This window comes from Eleginops maclovinus, chromosome 16 (assembly GCF_036324505.1).
Source record: "Eleginops maclovinus isolate JMC-PN-2008 ecotype Puerto Natales chromosome 16, JC_Emac_rtc_rv5, whole genome shotgun sequence".
In the NCBI taxonomy this organism is placed as follows: domain Eukaryota; kingdom Metazoa; phylum Chordata; class Actinopteri; order Perciformes; family Eleginopidae; genus Eleginops; species Eleginops maclovinus.
In genome coordinates this window covers 23867742-23895434 of record NC_086364.1, presented here as the reverse complement: position 1 = coordinate 23895434, position 27693 = coordinate 23867742, and the positions used below count along the sequence as shown (strand labels likewise).

The 27693-nt window shown below is 42.7% G+C and overlaps 1 protein-coding gene across 1 annotated transcript in view; it reads left to right on the top strand.

The window, feature by feature from the left end:
- The first annotated feature begins 5037 nt into the window (after positions 1-5037).
- LOC134878051 (serine/threonine-protein kinase BRSK1-like) overlaps positions 5038-27693 on the top strand; it is a 28821-nt gene continuing 6165 nt past the window's right edge. The window contains exons 1-20 of the mRNA XM_063903813.1: positions 5038-5159; positions 7685-7779; positions 9546-9640; positions 13057-13142; positions 13409-13549; positions 14183-14299; positions 15263-15296; positions 15407-15475; positions 16444-16590; positions 18530-18561; positions 18867-19031; positions 19780-19877; positions 20122-20272; positions 20389-20449; positions 21037-21637; positions 23378-23426; positions 23629-23752; positions 24581-24682; positions 25028-25121; positions 27350-27439. Coding sequence (XP_063759883.1) covers positions 5038-5159; positions 7685-7779; positions 9546-9640; positions 13057-13142; positions 13409-13549; positions 14183-14299; positions 15263-15296; positions 15407-15475; positions 16444-16590; positions 18530-18561; positions 18867-19031; positions 19780-19877; positions 20122-20272; positions 20389-20449; positions 21037-21637; positions 23378-23426; positions 23629-23752; positions 24581-24682; positions 25028-25121; positions 27350-27439 — 2473 coding nt within the window. The remainder of the gene's footprint in view (positions 5160-7684; positions 7780-9545; positions 9641-13056; positions 13143-13408; positions 13550-14182; positions 14300-15262; positions 15297-15406; positions 15476-16443; positions 16591-18529; positions 18562-18866; positions 19032-19779; positions 19878-20121; positions 20273-20388; positions 20450-21036; positions 21638-23377; positions 23427-23628; positions 23753-24580; positions 24683-25027; positions 25122-27349; positions 27440-27693) is intronic.

Sequence of the window (27693 nt, the reverse complement as noted above, 5' to 3'; positions counted from 1 at the left end):
ATTGCATTTTATAAGTGAAGGAATGCGGCCCTCAAGTCCTGCTTACTAAACAGGCCTGTTGTGGTTCTGCTGTTCCAACTGGCTGAAGGTGTTAGGCCCAAGTCTGCATACTACACACATCTAACGGCAGTCTAAGCTAACACGAGCTAACGCTAGCTAACGTTAGCTAACAGGTCAAACAGGGCTAGTAAATCAGCACATAGGATACAGATACTGAACTATGAAATAGCAAGGTGAGCAGGAAGACTCCAGCAGAGGACCCCCCCTGGCTCATTAAAACATAACTACTTTAAGATGCTTCTTCAGGTCGGAGGTGGAGTCTTTGGAGGTTGGCTGCTGGCAGGCAGAGGTTGCACTGCAGTTATTTTTGGTTCTCCCTTCTCTTTCTTTAATGCTGTCTGAATTTACGAGATAGAAACGCATTCCTGACCTGGCTCTGTTGTGCTGCTCCTCTTCAGACTCCATTGTAGGAAACTGATCATGCAATTCAGAAAGCTCATTTTCACTCGTTTTCATGTTGGGGTTCTGGGAAGTGCATGAAGTCGCCTCAATTTAGTAATCCATTGATTTCAACAATGTGACTGTATTGTGAATGCCATCTGTTGTAACTGAGGGAGTACAGTTACTCATCATCTGTATTCTAAATATGTCACGCCCGTACATGTATTCCGTTACTCCCCAACGCTGCATATAACTACACCACCTAGTGCACACTGAAGCAGAACACTGCTGTGCAAACTCAAAAACAGAATCCTATTTATTTTTGATTTATAAAGAAAGAAAGAACAGAAGACGGTGAATGGAGAAACAAGAACAGACATCAATACTGTCAGCTGTCTGTTTTGGCTGTCCTAATCTACCCACACACACACACACACACACACTATCATAAACTGGACCCCCTGCTGTCAGGAAGAGCCATCAGGCATGGATTAAAAAACCACAACGTGCAAGGTTAAACCAGACATAGGCCTAGCTGTGCAGTCAATTGGCAAATAGATAATAACATATATCCTGTGTGTGTGTGTGTGTGTGTGTGTGTGTGTGTGTGTGTGTGTGTGGCCAGAGCCTCCAGCTTTTTCTTCAGGCAGCGTTTAGATGAACCTTGCCCAGAAAAAAATGTCCAAACCCAAAATCACTTAACCATAAATCTTCAAATAGAAAGTGGATATAATTTGAGTCATGATTTCTATCATTGGCGTAAAAACACAAGACCCAGCACTCTTACATGCTAAATAATAGCAGAGGTAGAAGAGTACTCAGGTGTGTTGATTAGGTAATTATGAGGTCATATCCTGGAGATCTGAACCGATCACTACTTGTACTGGTGAGCAGTCTTCCTCCCATAAAACACGGGTTGTACATGTGATGTAACCGTGTGTACACTGCATACGTGCGACCTGTGTAAACAGGCGTGTTTCCAGGAATGTTCCCCTGGTATCAACATGTGAAAGAGCAAACTATGCACACACACACACACACACACACACACACACACACACACACACACACACACACACACACACACACACACACACACACACACACACACACACGAGACGACCCAGAAACAACAATTGTTTCTTCAGTGTCAGACGGTTTTCTTATCTTTACAATCATCACTTTGAACAGAAGCAAAATGGAAAGTTAAACACTACTGTACATGTTGCAGTTGCATGAACACACACACGCGCACACACACACACACACACACACACACACACACACACACACACACACACACACTGCTTTGACCCCGACATCAGATCTGCCTGCAGAAGATTCCTCTGGGGTTATTTCTGCCTGAGTCTGCAGAGAGGAGCCTAAAGAGCAAAGGTAAGGGGAGGTACAGCTGTGTGTGTGTGTGTGTGTGTGTGTGTGTGTGTGTGTGTGTGTGTGTGTGTGTGTGTGTGTGTGTGTGTGTGTGTGTGTGTGTGTGTGTGTGTGTGTGTGTGTGTGTGTGTGTGTGTGTGTGTGTGTGTGTGTGTGTGTGTGTGTGTGTGTGTTCAGCAGTGTATGGAACATGATTAATTTTACAATCATTCCAATATTTAAAGCACAATAAAATATGACATGAGGTTGAGTGCTTTACATTACATCTGTATTTATCAGCTGCTTGTAATCCCTTTGGAACACCAGCAGACTGCTTTGTGTTAGCAGTGTCAGTCCTGCTATAGAGCAGGTCAGAGGTCAGCTGCAGTTCTTTAGCCTTACAGTTAGCAGGGGGTTAAACTTTAACCTGTTGGACCCCCGAACAATCTCTCACCAGTCAAACCAGCACATATGTTACGACTGCCCAGTAACTTCTAAATTAAGTCATCATATCTTTATGTTGTTTGAGTTGGGATCAAACCAACGAGCGGTAACACCGTCACAATATCACTTTAAATAAAACGTGTTTGAATATATCTCCTGTGTTCATGACTCGAGTACAAGATCTAAATACTGCTACTTTTACTCGAGTACAAGATCTGAGTACTTCTACTTTAACTCGAGTACAAGATCTGAGTACTTCTACTTTACTCAAGTACAAGATCTAAATACTGCTACTTTTACTCAAGTACAAGATCTGAGTACTTCTACTTTAACTCGAGTACAAGATCTGAGTACTTCTACTTTACTCAAGTACAAGATCTAAATACTGCTACTTTTACTCGAGTACAAGATCTGAGTACTTCTACTTTAACTCGAGTACAAGATCTGAGTACTTCTACTTTACTCAAGTACAAGATCTAAATACTGCTACTTTTACTCAAGTACAAGATCTGAGTACTTCTACTTTTACTCGAGTACAAGATCTGAGTACTTCTACTTTTACTCGAGTACAAGATCTGAGTACTTCTACTTTAACTCGAGTACAAGACCTGAGTACTTCTACTTTACTCAAGTACAAGATCTGAGTACTTCTACTTTTACACAAGTACAAGATCTGAGTACTTCTACTTTTACTCTAGTACAAGATCTGAGTACTTCTACTTTACTCAAGTACAAGATCTGAGTACTTCTACTTTACTCAAGTACAAGATCTGAGTACTTCTACTTTACTCAAGTACAAGACCTGAGTACTTCTACTTTTACTCTAGTACAAGACCTGAGTACTTCTACTTTTACACAAGTACAAGATCTGAGTACTTCTACTTTTACTCTAGTACAAGATCTGAGTACTTCTACTTTTACTCTAGTACAAGATCTGAGTACTTCTACTTTAACTCGAGAACAAGACGTACACCCCCAGCAGGAGTCCTGTGTACAAATACTTCTCTCCAGTCGCAGACCTAGAGCAAACCGCAGCCCAGCAGCCCCACCCTGTGGTCAGAGGATGCATGTGCAGGGGAGTTGGGGGGAACTAGTTCTTTTGCACAGATGTGTGTGAGGTGTTATCGCCTAAAATCATTTACATTTGACTTCTTTAAAATGTCAAATGATATGTTTGGACTCAATTCAGATGTGATGATAATTGTACACGATAGATATTATGGTTCAAACGGGTCAAAAAGTAAGTGAATTTGAACCAAAGTGAAATACATTTGGTGAAGATTTTGGTTTCGTCGTAAATTATTTGGGAGGAATCGAGATTTGTTGGAAATCTATTGAATAAATGTTGAGTGGAAAAGCATCTCTCAGAACACGGGCTTATATTCTGTCCCATGACGGCACCGTTAGATAATCTGAACTGCATCCAGAGATTAAGATTAAAAGGGATTAAGATTTAGGAGTCAGCGTCACACAGAAATCACAATGTGAACCTTAATCACTGCTTCGGGGGTGGGGGGTGGGGGGGGGGGGTAGCTGGGTTTAATACACACTTTCACTTTCTAGAGAATGAAGCGGATAAAAACCACATTATGGTGCAAAGTGGGTTGAAATATGAGTTTTCCGATCAGATTTTTGGGGAAATTGAAAGCATTTGTAAAAACAAAAACATGGAAACCACAAAAATGATTGTAGTTAATGCAACTTAATTGTTTTAAAGGTTGTCAATTAACAAACTTGTGTTCCCAATTACGGTAAACACCGACACAACACTGACATTTACGGGTACATTTTCTATTCCGATTTGCTGTATCACATTTCTACATAAAAGAACATGGAAACTCTCAAACAAAAGACACGTCATTAATAAAACCAGTCAATTAACAACTCAATTAGGGTGAATAGGGGCAAGACCCTGGTAACATTTAAATTGAATAGTAAAAAGTACTGCATTTATGTCAGAAATCAGCTTAAGTGTGTGTGTGTGTGTGTGTGTGTGTGTGTGTGTGTGTGTGTGTGTGTGTGTGTGTGTGTGTGTGTGTGTGTGTGTGTGTGAGAACCTTAGCAAAGTAAAAACCCTGCAGGTGAACAAAAAAACTGTCAACTTTATTGTCAATCTTCCAGGTTGTGTAAACAGACAGAGAGGATTACACTGACACACACACACACACACACACACACACACACACACACACACACACACACACACACACACACACACACACACACACACACACACACACACACACACTAAGAGGCATCAATAAAGGCACCACCGTCAATTTCTACTAAATAAGAGTCACTTGAATGATAAATACATTTCAGTTATTCAGGTAAACTGATCACAGACTGCTTTGGGAATACTTTGTTTTTATTGTTATTTGTTTGTTTGTTTCGCCAATATTTAATATGCAGTATTATTTGATTATTTTTAATCAGCTTTCTTGGTCTTTGATTCATATATTTATATTTTTTTCATGAATTATGTTTCATGTTTGGTTATTTTGTATGAGGAAGTGAAATGTTATATCATGTTAAAATTGAACCCCCTACACATGCATTAACAAATACAAAATACACAACAAGAAAACGTTTTGAAACGTAATAAAAGTTCCTTAAAAAGCCTAAAAACTGTTCATTTTGCAGGTAAAATCTGATAAACGCTTCGACCCTTCAGCACGGTAATGGCACTTCTCTCAGCCAATCACAGAGCGTGGGACTGTGCCGTAGTAAGAAGGGAGGGGCGGGGGAGACAGAGGGTGTGGAGGGGAGACAGGAACCCGGATGCTGATGCTGAGGAAGGGAGGAGGAGAGAGGCTGAAAAAGAGAAAGGGATTTTACGCGCAGCAGCAGCGGCCGAAGAACAGATCCATCCCGCGCGTAAAGAGAGACTCGTTCCCCTCAAAGCGAGATATTACTCCTGCAGGGGGGGGGCGCTTTGATATCATGAGAATAAGATGAGAAAACGAGACTCACAGTGACACAGAGAGGGAGGGGGGACGAGGGGAGGCTTCATCCAGGAGGTGCTTGTTGTTTCTAGGACCCGGATCCATCACCGGGCCGAGCGCTGATCCTTCCCCGGCTCACAGAGCTCTTAACCCGGCTGCAGCTGCTGCCCTGTCCTGCACGGAGCTCCAGAGTCTTCTTCCCTTTCCCTTCATTTCTCCCCCCCACCCCCCAACCCTCTCTCTCTCCCTATCTCTCCCTCTTATTTCCTAATGCAGGGCCGGGGAGGGGTGAGCCAAAGTGTGCACCGGATATTGGAAAACCCATTCTTCTTGCTGATGCTGTTGTGATAATAGATTACTATCCGCAGAAGCACCGAGGAGGAAGAGGAGGAAGAGGAGGAGGGAAAAAAGGGGGAATGCATGTGCAGGATTATGGACACATTTCGTGGAAAAAAGACAGAAGGGGGGGTCCCTGAAAACGGATTCAATCAGGGCATTCTGACTTGGGATATTTGAGCTCCTGCAGGAATCAATCGGGCTGAATGTCTGGATGAGATCTGCTCTTCTGCATACAGGATCAATCAGCGCTGAAGTCCTCATTTATTTATAGCCTCGTCTCCTCCTGCCTTCCCCGGGAGCGATGCTGCAGCACTGACTCTCCTCCGGGCCTCACACACACCGAGGAAGCGGGGCTGCATGGGAGTAGTCTGCAGGCCGGGCTCCGGGAGTAACGGATTACATGTAACGAGATTACGTAATCAGGATACAAAAACAAGGTATTCAATATTAGTACATTTAAAGTAATCAGATTACTGTTCAAGGAGTACAAGCAGGATGACAGTGTTACTATACATGTTGAAATATAGATCGATATATTAAAGGTAGAAGTACTCAGATCTTGTACTTGAGTAAAGTAGAAGTACTCAGATCTTGTACTTCAGTAAAAGTAGAAGTACTCAGGTCTTGTACTTGAGTAAAGTAGAAGTACTCAGATCTTGTACTTGAGTAAAGTAGAAGTACTCAGGTCTTGTACTTGAGTAAAGTAGAAGTACTCAGATCTTGTACTTGAGTAAAAGTAGAAGTACTCAGATCTTGTACTTGAGTAAAAGTAGAGGTACTCAGATCTTGTACTTGAGTAAAGTAGAAGTACTCAGATCTTGTACTTGAGTAAAGTAGAAGTACTCAGGTCTTGTACTTGAGTAAAGTAGAAGTACTCAGATCTTGTACTTGAGTAAAGTAGAAGTACTCAGATCTTGTACTTGAGTAAAGTAGAAGTACTCAGGTCTTGTACTTGAGTAAAGTAGAAGTACTCAGGTCTTGTACTTGAGTAAAGTAGAAGTACTCAGGTCTTGTACTTAAGTAAAGTAGAAGTACTCAGGTCTTGTACTTGAGTAAATTAGAAGTACTCAGATCTTGTACTTGAGTAAAGTAGAAGTACTCAGATCTTGTACTTGAGTAAAGTAGAAGTACTCAGATCTTGTACTTGAGTAAAGTAGAAGTACTCAGGTCTTGTACTTGAGTAAAGTAGAAGTACTCAGATCTTGTACTTGAGTAAAGTAGAAGTACTCAGATCTTGTACTTGAGTAAAGTAGAAGTACTCAGATCTTGTACTTGAGTAAAGTAGAAGTACTCAGGTCTTGTACTTGAGTAAAGTAGAAGTACTCAGATCTTGTACTTGAGTAAAGTAGAAGTACTCAGGTCTTGTACTTGAGTAAAGTAGAAGTACTCAGGTCTTGTACTTGAGTAAAGTAGAAGTACCAGAGTGTAGGAATACTCTGTCACAGTGAAAGTATTCTAAATGTTCCTCCAGTGAAAGTAGAAAGTACTCTCCTCTAAATGTACTTAAAGTAGTGACAGTAAAAGTAGTCATTGTCTGATTGGTCCATTTCAGAATAATATCTCTGATCTGTTTTATAATGATTGATCATTAAAGTGTTCTCAGAGCTGGTAAAGGTGCAGCTAGTTTGAATGGCTTTGTATACTGCAGGGTAGCTGCTGGATTTACTGCAGGTGAACTACAGTCTGATTTAAGGGCTGATTATATTTACCATCATTAATCCTAATCTGCCTAGCAACTACAGGGATTAAATACATGTAGTGGAGTAAAAGTACACCATCTACCTCTGAACTGTAGAGGAGTAGAATAACAAAGTAGCAGAAAATGGAAATACTCAATTAAAGTACAAGTACCTCAGAATACTGGTTAAACTAACCTAAAACAGTTGTGTGAAATTTGTTGGAATATTAAAATGAATTAAAGTCAACGTTTCCGTTTAATTGAAGTCAAATACATATTATTGTTATTTGTTTTCTCTTGTTTTTATTTACATTCCATTTGATATTGAGGTACCAGTAACAGACTATATCTTTACAGTCACCCTCTCTTTGCTTTGCAGGGCCCGGTGGTGGATCAGGACCTCTCCTCTCTTTGGGATGTGCGTTACGGTTTTGATCTGCTTTATATCAGGAAAATAAAACTGAAGGAGGAAGGATGAGCAGCAAGAGCTGACAGTGGGCCAGTCCAGCCAGTATGTGGGGCCTTACCGGCTGGAGAAGACCCTGGGGAAGGGCCAGACAGGTAGGAACCAGACCCCCTACTGATATACACCTGAACATCAGCAGGAGAGGACTCTTTAAAGTAGAGACACTACATACTGATATACAGCCTGAACATCAGCAGGAGAGGACTCTTTAAAGTAGAGACTCTACATACTGATATACACCTGAACATCAGCAGGAGAGGACTCTTTAAAGTAGAGACACTACATACTGATATACACCTGAACATCAGCAGGAGAGGACTCTTTAAAGTAGAGACACTACATACTGATATACACCTGAACATCAGCAGGAGAGGACTCTTTAAAGTAGAGACTCTACATACTGATATACACCTGAACATCAGCAGGAGAGGACTCTTTAAAGTAGAGACTCTACATACTGATATACACCTGAACATCAGCAGGAGAGGACTCTTTAAAGTAGAGACGCTACATACTGATATACACCTGAACATCAGCAGGAGAGGACTCTTTAAAGTAGAGACACTACATACTGATATACAGCTGAACATCAGCAGGAGAGGACTCTTTAAAGTAGAGACTCTACATACTGATATACACCTGAACATCAGCAGGAGAGGACTCTTTAAAGTAGAGACTCTACATACTGATATACACCTGAACATCAGCAGGAGAGGACTCTTTAAAGTAGAGACACTACATACTGATATACACCTGAACATCAGCAGGAGAGGACTCTTTAAAGTAGAGACGCTACATACTGATATACACCTGAACATCAGCAGGAGAGGACTCTTTAAAGTAGAGACACTACATACTGATATACACCTGAACATCAGCAGGAGAGGACTCTTTAAAGTAGAGACGCTACATACTGATATACACCTGAACATCAGCAGGAGAGGACTCTTTAAAGTAGAGACACTACATACTGATATACACCTGAACATCAGCAGGGGAGGACTCTTTAAAGTAGAGACTCTACATACTGATATACACCTGAACATCAGCAGGAGAGGACTCTTTAAAGTAGAGACTCTACATACTGATATACACCTGAACATCAGCAGGAGAGGACTCTTTAAAGTAGAGACACTACATACTGATATACACCTGAACATCAGCAGGAGAGGACTCTTTAAAGTAGAGACACTACATACTGATATACACCTGAACATCAGCAGGAGAGGACTCTTTAAAGTAGACACTACATACTGATATACACCTGAACATCAGCAGGAGAGGACTCTTTAAAGTAGAGACACTACATACTGATAAACACCTGAACATCAGCAGGAGAGGACTCTTTAAAGTAGAGACACTACATACTGATATACACCTGAACATCAGCAGGAGAGGACTCTTTAAAGTAGAGACTCTACATACTGATATACACCTGAACATCAGCAGGAGAGGACTCTTTAAAGTAGAGACTCTACATACTGATAATGACAATAGACTATAAAGTAGCATGAAATAGAAATACTCAGGTAAAGCGATGTCAAAATATTACTTAAATGATCAAATGTAACTGATTATGTTCCAAAAAAGAACCTTTTTTTATTTAATTTTGGGGGAAGGAAAAGACCTCTAATTATTCTTGTTCGCCGGTCACTGTTTGTGACAATAAAGCTTTGTGAATTATTGATGACATCCCTCCCTTCCTGCTTTCACGTGGTATGATGATTTAAAACAGTTTCCCCCCCTCTCTTCCTCTGTGTGTGTGTGTGTGTGTGTGTGTGTGTGTGTGTGTGTGTGTGTGTGTGTGTGTGTGTGTGTGTGTGTGTGTGTGTGTGTGTGTGTGTGTGTGTGTGTGTCTCAGGACTGGTGAAGCTGGGTGTTCACTGTATCACGGGACAGAAGGTGGCCATAAAGATTGTGAACAGAGAGAAGCTGTCCGAGTCCGTCCTCATGAAGGTACGGCTTCTCATTAATGACCTCATCTGCTCGTCCATCTGTCTGCGGGCTGTGGGGATTAATTATTTATTTCCTGCTTCGGTGGAAAGCAGCTATCCCGTGCAAGAATCACAGTCAGGATGCCGAGCCCTTTCCCAAATTATAGCTCCCAATATCAGCCGGTATGTGAGGCTATATAACTCAGACAACTTTTAGAATGCTAGCACTGTCAGAGCGCTAACTGTGTTTGGTTTACTGTCAGAAAGAGCCCAGGGATGCTTGTAGAAACAGCTGGCATCACACCTAGCACTGCTTCAGATTGTTCTCTTTGCATCCCTGTGTTATTCTTGATGTTCTGCAGGACACCTGTGTGCGTGTGCACGCTCTTTGATGGCTTTGCATTAGCATTAGCATTTTAGCTCCCAGCAACAGTATTTAACGCTAAACAAGAAGTTCCCTGCATTTAAGTTGTGCAGGGATGTTGTATTTCCCCTGAAGGCAGCATCTCCCTGATCCAATGGGATTACTCCGTGTGATTTTTAGATTATTGAAAACAAACGTTTATGATACACATTCAGAAAACCATTTACTTCCAGAACAAGGGACAGGAAGTGCTAAAAGGCTGACTCATGTCATGGTTTGAGGACTCATTCCTGCACCTCTCGATACAGTCAACTATTAGCTGTCCCTATCCAGACCCTCACATGCTGTCTTAAGGCTTTCGTGAAACTAGGAGACATGACACTAAAAACATCTGGACAGGTTAAATACCATATTCTGCATCAATGATACCTAAAGTTAGGCTTTTTCTCCAAGCAAATCAAAGCCGAACCACATCTTTTTATCTTACAGCAAAGTCTTTATTTCGTTTGAGAAAAGCCGTCTGTAACTCGGAGCTGTGGAGTGTGTGGGCTTTGCTTCTGTCCAACGAACAATGGAGATGATTTCATGCGGCTAATTAAGTCCTCAGCTGAAACACACTAACTGAAGTCTAGAAACGGAATAGCTTTTTTTCATGTTGGTGTTTCTAATGTGGCTGATTACTCGCAGCTCTGTGCAGTTTCTCCTTGCAAAAATACAGCAGGAAAACTTCAGGCACAAGGACATGTTGTTGTCTCAGTATCCCATAACAACATCAGGGTTGTTGTACTCCATAGAGAGGTGCAGGAATGAGTCCTTTACCTTGAAATGACTCAGCACTTTATCACTTCCTGTCTCCTCGTCTGGAGGTCAATGCTGATAAAATGCAGATTCTCCCCCTATAATGTAAAAGTGATGCCAGGAAACAATCTCTCTGCTGGTCAGAAAGGGTTTACTGAGTCCAGAAATATGGAGATGGGGTCAGATGTCTGGTCAGACGGCAGAGACAGCTTACGGAGAATAAAGAGGGGATGGATGTCCGGTGGGTCTGCGGGGGACGAGTGGCAGGCAGCAGGCTGACACTGAGACTGAGATTTCTGATCCTTTCTTTTACTCTCCTTTCTTCTGGAGAGGAAGTAAAGGAACCGGAGCTCTGGATCTATTTGTTGTTGGAGGTGCAATATATGACTCAGCAGCTTTAAGACAAGAAGACACTATTATATTCAGCTTCGCTCTGATGCAGGAGTTACACCTGAAAGTGGGCGGGGCTTAATTTAGACAGGAAGTGATGTTAGCGCCTCATGCTGTATTTTTCTAGGAAAACCCCTGATCTGTTATGAATGTGTTTGTGGTTGTTATCCTGACATAAGACCTGTGGTTAACACAAGCTGCACCACTCACGCTATACAATACAGTTTAACATCTGTGGGTGTATTGCATGTCAAACACGTCTTACTCTTAGCAGAGCTAGAGAAGTAGCTCATAATGGGATGTCAAATATTGGTTTTCCAACCAACAGCAGCTGGAACACTTAGCTAAAGCTCAATCATTAACACGTTTAGAAAAGGGAATAAGAAGAGAAGTGCAGGAATGAGTCCTAAAACACTGAAATGGGTCAGCAATTTAGCACTTCCTGTCCACTGGTCTGGAAGTCAATGGTTTTTTGAATGTGTGTTTAGCCTGAAATAAGGTCTGTGGTTAACACAGGCTGAAGATATGTTAACGTTGTGTTTGTCCTCGGTAAATGGCACCAGTCTCCTGGTTTGCTGCTTGTTTGTGTTGCCCATTGCCTCCTGTACTGTTAGCTTTAGCTGGGAAGGTTCTGATGACACTGGGAATGTGGCTCTACCTGCTCTAAGGCTTGGTTTGTTTACTGTGAGCACGTAGTTTACGGTGTGTTTCTACAGTTTTTGTGAAGATGTGGAGTAAAGTAACAGGCCGTAAAACCCAAATAATGAGCTACAGATGCTAAAACCCCGGCATAAAGCTAACTAGGAGCTGCAGTGTTTGTGATCATTCTCTTTTGACACTTTGAGAGACAGATTTTATAACTGATGCTGTAAATGAGAGAAAATGGTGAATGAAAATAGAAAGCTGCAGGCGGTAAAACCAAAGCAATGAGCTCAAAGGTGCCCAAAAAAAGTTATTATCTTTGTTCATCTATTTAGGTCTAAAATCAATACTGTGTTCTTTTGAAAATACACTTGAACTGTCTACACGTTCCACTTTCAATGACCACTTGAGAATCAGCCTTGTTGTTAGGAAGTATTTTAAGTATGCTAGGAGCTAATAGGTCTGAGCTAGCTCCTCGTTGACAATGTCCTTTAGAGGGTCTTTGTTCCTCTATTTAGGTCTAAAATTAGTACTTTACTCTTTTAAAAACAGACTTTTCCTGTCACAACTTCATCTTTAAGTGAACACTAAAGAATGTAATGCTGAATAAGAGTGACAAAGTGAATAATACGGAAAAGTAACTCGCCCAAAAAACTAAAAACAAAGAGCTAAAATGAAAACCTGACGTGGAGCTACAGGTTCATTTAGTTTCTCACTATGCGTTACAGCTTTTACATAGTTAACGTAAGTCTTGTTGTTGGGAAGTATTTTAGGTATGCTATTTAGGAGCTAATAGGTCTGAGTTCCAACTAAGGAACGTTGCCGACAGCACAGGTTCATTCAGAATTTCTATTTATCTTTGATCCTCCATTTCTGTATTCTATCCATCCTTTACACTTAGTCCTTTCTATAACTTCATCTTTAAGCAACATTTGATGCTTAACAATAAGTTGAGGCTACGGGCTGATAGGTATGAGCTAGCATTAGCTTCAACCAAGGAGCGTTGACGACAGCAGAGTCCTTTCTTCCTCCATTTCTGTCTCCTTCATGCTTTTAGAAAAAATCCTGAAATGAACACTAAAGAATCTGACGTAACATTTAATGCCGTTTCCCTCTGCGCCACATTTGACCTAACTTTGCTTTTACTTGCCTCCACTTTAATCACTTATAACCTCCTCTTCCTCCTCCTCTTCCTCCCTTCTCTTTAACCTTTCTCCACGTCTCTGCCTCCTCTGTCTGTGCAGGTGGAGAGAGAAATAGCTATTCTTAAACTAATAGAGCACCCTCACGTTCTGAAGCTGCATGATGTCTATGAGAATAACAAATACCTGTGAGTATCTCTTCATCTCCCTGCTTTCTGCTAAACAAAAAAACCTTCCCTCTGGATCTCAGCCCGGGCAGACACAACCTTGAGTCTGAAAGGGAAAATAGGTTATGTTAGACAGATAAGTAACCACATGGCATGCATGATTTAGAGGTGTTTGACTTGTTTAAGTATGGAAGAAGCGTCCGTGACTCCTGTGCATGCATTTTAATGCCGGGTTTTGTGTTTCCAAAGATCCTTTCCTCACCTTTTTCCATCTTCTTCCCTCACAGGTACCTGGTTTTGGAGCATGTGTCCGGCGGAGAGTTGTTTGATTACCTGGTGAAGAAGGGCAGGCTGACCCCCAAAGAAGCCCGGAAGTTCTTCAGACAAATCATCTCCGCCCTCGACTTCTGCCACAGTCACTCCATATGGTTCGTGAGATGCTACTGACCAAAACACCTGGTTCCATTCCACTTTTCTCTCTGTTCCAAGTTGCATTTCTTCTTCCCCTTAATCTGAGCCAAATGCTTACCCACACCAGTCGTTTGTTTGATGCTTAGCCTCAAAACAAACTTATCCTGACCCCTTTCAGCTATTTCTGCTTTGCAAAACCATAAAACATGCCAGAAATGCACTTCTTCTTTCCTCCTTTTGCAAACACATGGCTGCCTTTTTTGCAAACTAGCACCACTAGTAAAATAATGTGTACCCTATCACGCATGTTCAGCTACATGTGAATGCGTGTGCACAAAACAGGGACCCAATGGTTAGAAGTCTACCCTCGTATGATTGCTTAACATCTGAAGGTTTAACTTCATCATGATGCATGTGCAAGACCACCAATGAACCCATTCAATTTTGCTTTAATAGTCCGGAAACTCATTAATAACTCAAATAAAATGAGAAACATGTATTCTTTTTATGGTGAGCGTTAGGCCGTCTCATGTTTGATTTGTAGAAGTAAATAAATGCAGTTTGAGTACAAGCATTCCCAACATATATTTGGTGCAAAAGGTTTAGTTTGATAGTAGAACATGTGGATTAAAGTCCTGTTCGCTGTTTAGTCACAGAGACCTGAAGCCAGAGAATCTTCTCCTGGACGAGAAGAACAACATCCGGATCGCAGACTTCGGCATGGCCTCGCTGCAGGTCGGGGACAGTCTACTGGAGACCAGCTGTGGGTCAGTACTGGGTCCGATTAGCTCTGAGTTACATGTGTGAGCTTGCATTAATGCACATGGGTCATCTACCTGTTTATATCAATGCATCCTAATGGTACCATGATATACATTCTCATGCATTGTCCTTACTGCAACACAAGCAATAACCACTATTAATATATAGAAATACACGACTGCACATATAACTGCTACACCTCTTGTTATAGTTTGTACAATGAGCACATTAGAGTCTCACTTGTGAAGTTATTGAAAATATAGTTTCTCCTGTTTTTTATTATTGTATCTTTTTATTGCATTTCTTAACTTTTATGTTGATATGAATTTTTTACCTTTTTTTTGTCACAAAATCTAATTTTCTAAAACTCTTTTATTTCTGATTCTGGTTTTGATTCTGAAAAGGGACCTTGTACAAGCCCATGCAGAGTAGGACATATTTAGGCAACGAAACATGATTATGTTCTGGGAAAATGTGAGGTTTTGAGAACAAACGAGTACGTCTGTATTTGGTGTCATGTTCTCACCATCATTTAAATATCTTATAAACAAGGTCAGCGCCACAGAATCACGTCATCATTCCAGCCCCTGATGTGGTTTGTATACAATATACTCTTCGTATACAAACTGTAAAGAGCAACAGCCTGGTTTTAATAAGACCATATAGACACGGTGTGCAGAACATTAGGAACATCCCCTCAAAGCTCTATTGTTTCACACAATCAATGACTCAGTTTAATGAAAGATTAAACATTTCTAAACCGTCTGCTCATCAGGAGGAAGGCGGTTTGAACAGATAAAATTAGGAAGGGATTGAAGCTCTCGCCTGGATTCACCTTTCCCGGTTTATTGCATGAATACAGGAGCAGATGCTCTCAGTGTTTTACATAAATCAGCACTTCCTTTATCACTCTGTGTGTTGATGCATATGGGGAGACTATCTAACAATAGACTCTTCTTTCCCTGCAGGTCCCCACATTATGCTTGCCCAGAGGTCATAAGAGTAAGTTTCATCCAAGTGTGTGTGTGTGTGTGTGTGTGTGTGTGTGTGTGTGTGTGTGTGTATGTGTGTATGTGTGTGTGTGCTAACCTGTCCTTGTATTTGTGCTTCAGGGGGAGAAGTACGATGGTCGCAGAGCAGATGTTTGGAGTTGTGGCGTCATCCTCTTTGCTCTGCTAGTGGTAAGAGTGGTCTACTGGACCCTCAAAGGTTCAAAGGTTTTGTTGGTCATATGCACAGCAGACACAGCGTACATGTTGGCAATGAAATCTGATATCCCATGCTCCTCCAACAACTCAACATACATGGTGCAAATAAGATAAATCAAATAGTGCAAAAAGAGAGAAGAATATTTACAACAACAACAGTAAAGATTTGAGGATGTGAAATATATACATATGTGGAATACATTGAGAGTATTTAAACACTTTACACTGTTGAATGAGGAGGTATGGGCAGATGCATATATTACGTATAGCAGATGTGTATAATATAGATGTGTGTACTATAAACAGATGTGTATAATACATATATATATATATATATATATATATATATATATATATATATATATATATATATATATATATATATATATATATATATGTATGTGTGTACTATAGACAGATGTGAGTAGACATTCACAGAGCTCAGGAGTTCAGTAGTCTTATAGCCTGTGGTATAAAACTGTCTCTGAGTCTGGTGGTCTTGGTCCGGATGCTGCGGTACCGTCTGCCAGACGGCAGCAGACAGAACAGATTGGTGCTGGGGTGATGGGGGTCCTTTAATATCCTACCGGCCTTCTTCCTACACCGCTGGGTGTAGAGGTCCTCCATGGATGGCAGCTCTGTCCTGGTGATGTGCTGAGCAGTTTTCACCACCCTCTGTAGAGTCTTACGGTTGAGGGCGGTGCAACTGCCATACCAGGCGGTGATGCAGCCAGTCAGGATACTCTCGATGGTGCACCTGTAGAAGTTGCAGAGTATCCTGGAGTCCATGTTGAACCCCCGCAGCCTTCGGAGGAAGAAGAGCCGCTGGTGACTTCACGTCTCCACCGCTAAGCTAAAGGAGGCTAACGTTGGGCCAAATGGATAAATGATTGCTAAAAACATCCTTATAATGTCTTCTTTTTGTCTCAATCTTCTCCCAGGGTGCCTTACCCTTCGACCACGACAACCTGCGGCAGCTTTTAGAGAAAGTGAAGAGCGGCGTTTTCCACATGCCTCACTTTATACCTCCTGAATGCCAAGCTCTGCTCAAAGGAATGATAGAGGTCCATCCTGACAAGAGACTCACGGTGAGCTTACACCTCATAAGTGGCTAAAAACACAAGCTGATGTCAGTGTACTGAAGTTGCATTTCTACATACTTTACATTTAGATACACTAATGCACTCAAACAGCACATTTTAGTACAAATACACAGTACCTGCGTTATTTCAGTGGGGGCTATGCTAAAGTTAGCTTATGCACCTGCTAATGTAAAGTCGTTTACCTTAGCTTCACTCCTTCATGAGCTAGCTAGATAGCAGCGTTATGTCCGTGGTAGAAAATCATTAAAGACTGCTTTATTAACCCAATTAAATTAACTTTTGAACACCAGTGTTATGGTACGTTTATTAAATAGTAATACACTTATTATAGTTAGTATGATTAGTATGTGAGTTTGCAATGTTTGAACAGATCCAGTATTCTTAACCAAGGAGCTAACGCTAGCTAAATTAGCCAGCTAGCTACAGGTGATGAAATCTGCCCGACGACAACATTTGTGGTTGTTCTGTAGAAAGGTTTTGACAGTTTGAAATGAATGAACCAGTGTTTAATGTACAAGTATTATACACATATTTACCTCTGTTATCACTGCATATAGACGTAGCAGCTGCAAGGAGAGCAAAAAGTCCACAAGCACCACGTTAGTCTCCAGGAGTCATGTAGCACACATTTAGGAGGGAGGAAGCAGAGAAAAGCCTCAGGCTCTTCTTCAAGATGTGACAGAAACTGAAGGAAGGGGAGCAAAAAGAACAGCAGGGGAAGGTGTCTTAGGTATTGCTTACGGGCTGCCCTTATTGCTGCCCTCGAAGGCAAGTTAGCAGGTTATTTGGAGACACGAGTCCAGGAAAATATGATGTAGAGAGGCAGAGCAGCAAGAGTATATATGCATGTGTGTGTACAATATGAAAGAATGGAGGGTTTAAGTGGCTGTGAAGAAAGATGGAGGCACTGAGGGTGGAATTATGCAAGGACCTTTTCGTCCCATTCACATAAATACCAGCTTTCCCTCCGGGAGGCGAGGTTTGAATAGAGGCAGCGGTTCAGACTGGCTGAATGACTGAATGGACAGCTGAAACAAATTCCTCTGCTCCTCCTGTGTGATGGAGAGGAGTTCACGCTAAAGAGGCTGCAGAATGTGCTGACAGACAGAGAGAGGCGGTCAGTTAGTCATGCAGCGACAACAGAACAGATTTAATCAAAGCTCCGTCTGATGAGCTGCTGATTAATGGAGCTGAAACCAGGTCACACTGTCTCTGTCTCTGCACGCCACCCACCATCACAGGCACACATTTATATCCAAGTATCTGAAGCTAGCATGCACTCCTTTGTGCACGAGTCAAATCCCAGGTTAAATGAGAGGGTCTTATGCTATGTTAAGTGTCTGTTTCCTTCCGTCCTAATATCTGTCCTTGTTTAATGTTGCATGGAGCTTCTGCGAGATAACTGTCAGAGTCTATCTGACACCAAAGTATTATCTTATCGGAGAGAAAGAACCATCACCATGTTCAATTCAGCTCTTTTGCATCATATTCATATCAGTGTATTGCATGCACTGAAAGCCGTCCCTGGTTACAGCTGTCTGCTGGTTTCCTCTCTGCACAAAGCGTTCACAGCAGGCCCACTTTTAACTTCCTACATGCAGACCTGCAGCTGCTCCATTACTGGATCCCCGAGAGACTCTGTGCAGGACTGATGCAATGGCTGCCACTGTTTGCAATCCTAATGCTTCTGCAGAGGAGATGATGTAGGAGCATTTAGGACTGCAGGGTTCACACTCCACAAAGGATAAAATGACGTTCATAGTTTCTATTTAATACTGAGTACTACCTCCACAGCATATTCAATATTTATACAAGTGTTCAGGACAAAGCGTTCAGTGGGACAGCAGATGCTTCCTCTGTCTAGAAGCAGCATTTCAGGGTTTTATCAATGCTGTAATATTGTCTTCTATTTGTGTTTCTCCAGCTAGAAGCAATCCAGAAACACTCCTGGTACCAGTAAGTAACATCCATTGGTCTTCCCTGTTCCCTCTTCCACCCAAGCCTCTACATTACTTTAGATTTCCATACTACCTCTGTACTACAAAAAGTAACTCCAAGCTAATGCCAAACACAAGTTAACTTTGGTGGTTATTAGTATTTACACTTCTACATTCTCCCTCTGTGGACATTGTACATTTGTCAATTCTTACTGCACTCTTTAATAGGTGTCTAACGAGGGCTGCACCCCTAACTGACATTGAATAGAAAGCACATTATGGACTATCCAAAAAAAACTTCACACACTGATTTCTTCCCACCAGAGGGGGTCGTAACGAGCCATGTCCGGAGCAGCCGCCACCCCGCCGGGTCTGTGTGAAGAGGATCGCGTCGCTCTCAGACCTGGACCCTGACGTTCTGGAGAGCATGTACTCCTTAGGGTGCTTCAGAGACCGGGTGAAACTCACACAGGACCTTACAAGTGAGGAGTGAGTAAATACACCGTCAGACACATCAGGAATACATGCCATCAATTAAACTGCATGTTAAAATAGATGCATGCTCAATAAAGGTATAACTGTGTGTGGACTTAATTAATTTCTCGCTCCGTCTCATTGGGGTCAGTCAATGACATCATTAATCTGCCTTGCATGGCAGGAGTAAGAAAGGCTCTTCTATCTCCCTTCATTGTGTCCTCCTTCCCTGACACACTGATCACTTCTAACGACTTAGGAGCATGATGTTTGAGCTCTTAGTTTTTATTTTCAGACCTGCAGCTTTACTGTATTGTAATCCAAAGGCTATCCTCACACCTGATCAACACCTTTGGCTACAATAACTGACACACTTAGCAACTAGCTTGTGGCCACAATGGGACATCTAGGAGCTGAAAAGCTAGAGAGCTAATTTGAGATAAGTGGAAACTAAAACCAGAGCCAAAAGAAGTCAGCATTTTCTCACTCCCTGCCCCCTGGTCTGGAGGTCAATGGTTTTCTGAATGTGTTTTGTTTGTTAGCCTGAAATCAGGTCTGTGGTTAACATGAGCTGAAGTGATTTGAATGTTTTGTTCTACCCCATAAAATATGTCAATACTGACGTGATGGTTTTAAGTCGGTAGCCCTTGTGATGCTAACTTCAGGGTAGCCCAAAAGAAACACGTCATCCCTGCAGCACTCTATAAAACCAAAGCTGTGTCCTCTGTTTCTGACCTTAGTCTCTTTGCTTTGTGTCCTGCAGGGAGAACCAGGAGAAGATGATCTACTACCTCCTGTTCGACAGGAAGGAGCGATACCCCAGCTGTGAAGACGAGGATCTGCCAGCCAGAAACGACCTCGGTAACGACACAGGAACACTTAGATAGCATTGAGCTGCGTTCCATTTATATTGGAAGTGGGAGATCGGAACTGGGAGGGACGTCACATTCCAGTTGACTGTCCATTATAGTATCATAAAGGAGATAATAAAGGAAGCACTGAATCTACTATTCTATCGTCTAGAGAATTCTAACAGCTCTGATCATGGCTGAAACTTAAACTGCGACCATGCTCATAAACTTATGTGATATTTCTGTCCTGCAAGACCCCCCTAGGAAGCGCGTTGACTCCCCCATGCTGACCCGTCATGGCCGCTGTCGTCCAGAGAGGAAAAGTCTAGAGGTTCTCAGCGTCACAGAACAGGGGTCTCCCACCCCACCTCGCAGGGCCCTGGACACTAATGCACACAGCCAGAGGTAGAAGCGGATAACACATCAGGACGGTTTTATAAGAGAAAAAGTCATTTTCAGAATATTTTACAGTCTAGTTCACCTTGATGACTCCTTTTTTGTTTGTTTCTGTTCTTTTAAAGGTCCCGTTCAGTCAGTGGAGCGTCGACAGGTCTGTCCTCCAGTCCTCTCAGCAGTCCCAGGGTAAGACCTTCACTTTACTCCATTCCACTGTGGAAGAACACTCATTATTGCCTCTGTCCTAGCTGCGCTATCATAGCGAAAAACTGTGTTCAACCTGCCGTCCCTAGACTCAAAGTCTGGGAACGAAATGAATCCTGAGCCTTTAAACTATGTGCATGTTCACTAGGAGACTTTGCTTCGTATTGTTGACAGTGTTTGTTTATCAGTGTCAGTCATCTCTCTGCGGTGTTGTAGACTTAATACAGTTCCAGATGTCAAATGTATTAGAAGGTTGCCGCCTGTGTCCTTCCTGCCCTTTTGAACATACAGTATATATAGTAAACTTATAAATATTATCAGCAAATTCAATATATAAATATCAGTTCTATATCAAAGGAAACAAAACAAATTTCCTGTGTGTTTTCTCTGATAACCGCTGCTCAGACTGATGTTGCTAGCTTTGCTTTTCATCCTCAGTCATTACCATTTCACACCATGCTGCCTCGTACAAAAGTCTGGGGTTGAATCATTTCCATGAACCATAACTCATGACCATATCTTTCTCTCATCTGTCCATCCCTCTTTCCATCTCTCTGTGTGTCCATCAGAGCCCGGTCTTCACTTTCAGCCAATCAGAAGTCGCCTCCTCCAAACCAGACTCCAAACCAGGAAGTGCCACCACCACCACCCGGCCCATCCGCCCAACACCCGACCCAAAAACCATGACCCTCCCCTCAAAGGGCCCCACAGACCGGCCTCACCTTCACTCCATGAAGTCCCTCCCCATCCAGACCCCTCGCTCCCCTTCCCCCTCACCTTCACCCCTTCTCTCCCCCATCCCACGATTCTTCAACTTCCCGTCTCCGTCCGTCTTCAAGTCCAAGCACTCGTCCTCTAACTCCTCTGCCGCTCCCCCTCCTGTGTCGCAGGTCACGCCTCAGGGTTCGCCGCTGCCCACCCCCCTGGGCACGCCTGTGCATCAAATCCAACACCCCTCTTCCTCCACCACCCCTCCCTCCTCTTCCTCCTCGTCTTCGTCCTCCAGAGCTGACGGAGGGGGCGGGGCTTCGCTGTCTCTGACTCCACCCTCCAGCCCCGGTGGGAGTGGAGGTCTGGCGGCTTCGAGCTCCGCCCACTGGAGGACGAGACTCAACTCGTTCAAGAACAACCTGCTGGGGTCGCCGCGCTTCCATCGGCGCAAACTGCAAGGTGAGGGGGGCTTCAGAGGACCCTTTTATCCAGAGAGACTTTTCAAGTGCTCTGTACAGAAGAGAGATCTTTTTATTAGTAGTAAAGATGCAGTAGAAACAGGTGGGGATCATTTAGGGGCCAGGATAGCAAACAGATGTGTTGTAGTCGAGGTGTACCTGGATCCCACTGGCAGTGAAGGAGTAGTAAGGCGATCGGCCGCTGCAGAGCCACGTACACGTACATATATAACATGATTTGTATCGCTGAATAATGCTCTCTCAAACACCAGGCTGTGTAATAACAGAGTTATTCATAACAAGGGTTTTCTGAAAATCCAACATGGCGAACGGAGGTGGTGTACATCAGGGGGGTCCAAACCCCTTTCAAAGAGGGCCAGATTTGATAATGTGAATATGCCCGGGAGCCAATAGTCCCTTCTGCAGTTTACATTTTCACACTTATCTCCGTTTTCCCACTGCACTAAATATAAGCCACTCAGTCAGGCGTGAACAACTCGAAACACATTGAACAAGCAATATGGAATACCTTAGACTTTGTATATGGTTTGACTTATTTGTAATAAAGTTGGCTGCCAGTCAGAAGAATAATAATCTACAGTTCAGTCCGCTTTAGCAAAGAGTCCAGTCAGTTACAACCCCGACGTAATCAATCCAGTTCCTAGGCCCACAAACTAAGGCAACTCAAAGACATCCGCTCCGGGTTTTACTGCGGATCCACCCAAAACAAAAGAAATCAGGAAAACTAAAATACAGCGTCTTAAACTGAGGAGGCAAACGCAAACATCCGTCGTTACACTTGTCAATTCCCTGTTCTCTCTGAACGTCAACAAGCTAGCGGGCCCTAAATAATACATCATATTATATAAAGACCTGAGCTGTGGGCCGTGATTGGTCCCCGGACCGGACTTTGGACTTGCCTGGTGTACATCTTCTCTAGCCTGGTTATACCAGCCTGTCTGACTTTGCTTCTCTCCGGCATACAGTCTAGAACAGCGTCATTGGATTTGGATTACTGTAATGGGTGGAAACTTGTCTGAAGTTTAACATCAGGTCAGCCTCGTATGTTCTGAGGCTCTGACCTGACGCTTCCTAATTCCGCTTTCACAGTAGTAAACAAATCGCTACCTGCGAGCGTGGCGGTCAAAATGGCTGTCAACGACAAGTGTCGATGTTGTCACTGTACCCAAGGATTCAGGGGACAGTTCGTAACTGGAAACTGTTATTTGAAAAAAAGGAAGAGTTCCTTCAGCAGTTGAAACAACCGAGCGGATAGCTAGTGGCGTCTCTTCCTCCGTCGCCATTGTTGAACTACAGACTAGACTACAATTCAAACTCGGCACCAACTTCGACGTAATCGCTCTCAACCCCGCCCCCTGTTCGCTGATTGGACCGATAGAATTCTGAGTTCCAGTAATCGTACGTAATGAGTTCTTGCCCAGTCTCACTTACAGGAGCAAAATGGAATTGGGCGGAAGTACGTAGGCTGGTATAGCCAGGCTACGTGTTACACCGAATGTTTGTGACCTTGATGCTCTGCTAATGGTTAAAACAGTTCTTCATTCCCCTCCAGTTCAGCGTCTATTATTACAGAGGAACTACTGTGAGTCCCAGCCCGCTGCCCGAGGCTGTGTTCACTAATGTCTGTGATCATCTGCAATTAGGCCAATTACTTCGGAGCCTGTCATCAGGATTCACTGCCCTTTCTTTTTTTGTTACTCACTCTGGTTTCTTTTTTTAGTCCCCACATCAGAGGACATGTCCAGTCTGACTCCTGAGTCCAGTCCAGAGTAAGTCTTCAGCATGTCTCAGTTCTATCTCAGTTAAATACAACCTTTTGAAACTCATCATGAGGTCTTTTTAGTAGCTTATAGATGCTTTCAAGGTCAAGAGTAAAGTATCTCAAAGTGGCTCTTAAGTACAGAACTAGAGTACATTTACTTTGTTAAATTCCAACACTGAACATATTTAACTCGTTTTTTGTTTTTGCAGACTGGCGAAGAAGTCATGGTTTGGTAACTTCATCAGTCTGGAGAAAGAGGAGCAGATCTTCGTGATGATCCGAGACAAACCGCTCAGCTCCATCAAGGCCGACATTGTCCACGCCTTCCTCTCCGTGAGTCCTAAACCCTGGCATGAGTCAGCCTTTCCTCACTTCCTGACATGAAGTACGTCATTAAATACCCCACTGGTGAATAAAAAAACGGTGTCTAAATGAGACGACTTAACGTCATTCTGCCCGACGTTAGCCTCCTTTAGCTTAGCGGTGGAGACGTGAAGTCATGTGACCATGCTGTAGTTCCTTTATAGCCCAACATTAGCCTCCTTTAGCTTAGCGGTGGTGAGGTGAAGTCATGTGACCGTGCTGTAGTTCCTTTATAGCCCAACATTAGCCTCCTTTAGCTTAGCGGTGGAGACGTGAAGTCATGTGACCGTGCTGTAGTTCCTTTATAGCCCAACATTAGCCTCCTTTAGCTTAGCGGTGGAGACGTGAAGTCATGTGACCGTGCTGTAGTTCCTTTATAGCCCAACGTTAGCCACCTTTAGCTTAGCGGTGGAGACGTGAAGTCATGTGACCGTGCTGTAGTTCCTTTATAGCCCAACATTAGCCTCCTTTAGCTTAGCGGTGGAGACGTGAAGTCATGTGACCGTGCTGTAGTTCCTTTATAGCCCAACATTAGCCTCCTTTAGCTTAGCGGTGGTGACGTGAAGTCATGTGACCGTGCTGTAGTTCCTTTATAGCCCAACATTAGCCTCCTTTAGCTTAGCGGTGGAGACGTGAAGTCATGTGACCGTGCTGTAGTTCCTTTATAGCCCAACATTAGCCTCCTTTAGCTTAGCGGTGGTGACGTGAAGTCATGTGACCGTGCTGTAGTTCCTTTATAGCCCAACATTAGCCGCCTTTAGTACAGTTTCTCTGAGCGTTTCTCTCTCTCCTCTGCAGATCCCGTCCCTCAGCCACAGTGTGGTTTCTCAGAACAGTTTCCGGGCAGAGTACAAGTCCTCCGGAGGCCCCTCTGTCTTCCAGAAGCCCGTCAAGTTCCAGGTATTTCAGCGATTTTAATTAACTCCAAAACGCCTTTGATATTTAAGATATTGAGGTATTATGTTGTACATATAATACAACTCGTATACATCAATGTAGTGATTTTGTTGCCTGATATTGCATGTTGTATTTGTTTTTGCAGACACATAGATGAGGTCAACAGCTGAGAGCATTTCACTCATTTGCTGTTTTTTCTTAAAGCATCAGTGTGTAGGATTTTAAACTGCCCATCTTTACTGCCCCCTGGTGGTAGCATTAAACCCAGAGACACTGATGAGCTAGAAAGGAGTGATAGAAACACTCACACTGATAATAATCACCATCTATAATCTCTAATCTCCTCAGGTGGACATCGGTTTCTCTGAGGGGGAGAGAGAGAGGGAGCGGGAAGGGAAGAGAGAGCTGGGAATCTACAGCGTCACCTTCAGCCTGATCGCAGGTGAGAGGAGGAGTTCATGGGGGAGATGTGTTAATTTATAAAGAGAGAGACATACAGTGGGGCAAAAAAGTATTTAGTCAGCCACCAATTGTGCAAGTTCTCCCATTTAAAAAGATGAGAGAGGCCTGTAATTTTCATCATAGGTATACCTCAACTATGAGAGACAGAATGAGAAAAAAAAATCCAGGAAATCACATTGTAGGATTTTTAAAGAATTAATTGGTAAATTCCTCGGTAAAATAAGTATTTGGTCACCTACAAACAAGCAAGATTTCTGGCTCTCACAGGCCTGTAACTTCTTCTTTAAGAGGCTCCTCTGTCCTCCACTCGTTACCTGTATTAATGGCACCTTTTTGAACTCGTTATCAGTATAAAAGACACCTGTCCACAACCTCAAACAGTCATACTCCAAACTCCACTATGGCCAAGACCAAAGAGCTGTCAAAGGAGACCAGAGACAAAATTGTAGACCTGCACCAGGCTGGGAAAACTGAATGTGCAATAGGTAAGCAGCTTGGTGTGAAGAAATCAACTGTGGGAGCAATTATTAGAAAATGGAAGACATACAAGACCACTGCTAATCTCCCTCGATCTGGGGCTCCACGCAAGATCTCACCCCGTGGGGTCAAAATGATCACAAGAACAGTGAGCAAAAATCCCAGAACCACACGGGGGGACCTAGTGAATGACCTGCAGAGAGCTTGGACCAAAGTAACAGAGGCTACCATCAGTAACACACTACGCCGCCAGGGACTTAAATCCTGCAGTTCCAGACGTGTCCCCCTGCTTAAGCCAGTACATGTCCAGGCCCGTCTGAAGTTTGCCAGAGGGCATTTGGATGATCCAGAAGAGGATTGGGAGAATGTCATATGGTCAGATGAAACCAAAATAGAACTTTTTGGTAAAAACTCAACTCGTCGTGTTTGGAGGAGAAAGAATGCAGAGTTGCATCCAAAGAACACCATACCTACTGTGAAGCATGGGGGTGGAAACATCATGCTTTGGGGCTGTTTTTCTGCAAAGGGACCAGGACGACTGATCCGTGTAAAGGAAAGAGTGAATGGGGCCATGTATCGTGAGATTTTGAGTGAAAACCTCCTTCCATCAGCAAGGGCACTGAAGATGAAGCGTGGCTGGGTCTTTCAGCATGACAATGATCCCAAACACACCGCCAGGGCAACGAAGGACTGGCTTCGTAAGAAGCATTTCAAGGTCCTGGAGTGGCCTAGCCAGTCTCCAGATCTCAACCCCATAGAAAATCTTTGGAGGGAGTTGAAAGTCCGTGTTGCAGCGACAGCCCCAAAACATCACTGCTTTAGAGGAGATCTGCATGGAGGAATGGGCCAAAATACCAGCAACAGTGTGTGGAAACCTTGTGAAGACTTACAGAAAACGTTTGACCTCTGTCATTGCCAACAAAGGGTATAAAACAAAGTATTGAGATGAACTTTTGTTATTGACCAAATACTTATTTTCCTCAATCATTTGAAAATGAATTTATTAAAAATCCTACAATGTGATTTCCTGGATTTTTTTTTCTCATTCTGTCTCTCATAGTTGAGGTATACCTATGATAAAAATTACAGGCCTCTCTCATCTTTTTAAATGGGAGAACTTGCTCAATTGGTGGCTGACTAAATACTTTTTTGCCCCACTGTATGGTGGGAGTATGAGGATGTTACTGGGGAGGCCATGTTCTCTTAAAGGTGACGCACGAAAGGAGAATTGTGGAAAATCTTAAACAAATAAATATTATATATATAAACCGAGATTAAGACAATTGTTTTGTGCTGTAAATTGTATTAAATGTCATGTTGAAATATGCAAATGAGGCACTATGTTATTATGCTAATTTGAATAGATTTTCAGAATAGAAATGTGATGATTGGGTAAACATTAATAAATAACAACATGAATTTGAGGGGTAAAAAGTACAAACTTTGGTTTTTATGTTCCTGCTCAATTATTTCTGTATTTATTTGGATCCTTTTGGATTTAATTGGGGGGAAAATAGAAGGGTAATTTACTTCACCTTTCCACTTGTTTTGCTATTGAGTTAAGATGGAAAATTAAAGCCAAATATGACCTTGCAAGGAGTGTTAAATTGTAATTGACGTCTAGCCTTCATTCAACATCTCCTTCAAATTAAATTACAATCTTTATTTTGATTCCCAGGCTCTGAATAATCGTAATGAATTGAGTGAAACGCTGACCCTCTCTCCTCTCAGGTCCGAGTCGCAGATTCAAGAGAGTCGTGGAGACGATTCAGGCTCAGCTGCTCAGTTCTCATGATCAGCCCTCTGTGCAGGCATTGGCTGGTAAGAAACACACACTATACTACACACACACACACACACACACGTACTGTACCTTACTACAATTTTGAGGTAGTTTTCGTTTCCTATACATCTATTTGAAAGCTCTTTACAGATTGAAATGTTTGGCTAACATAAATAATAAACATGATGAGAGGTTTAGATATCCAGCAGCAGTTTATAATAAGGTCTGTAAAGGAGCTCCACCCTTACAGCTGTGATGAACACACCAATAATCATGAGTCTGAAATGAAAGA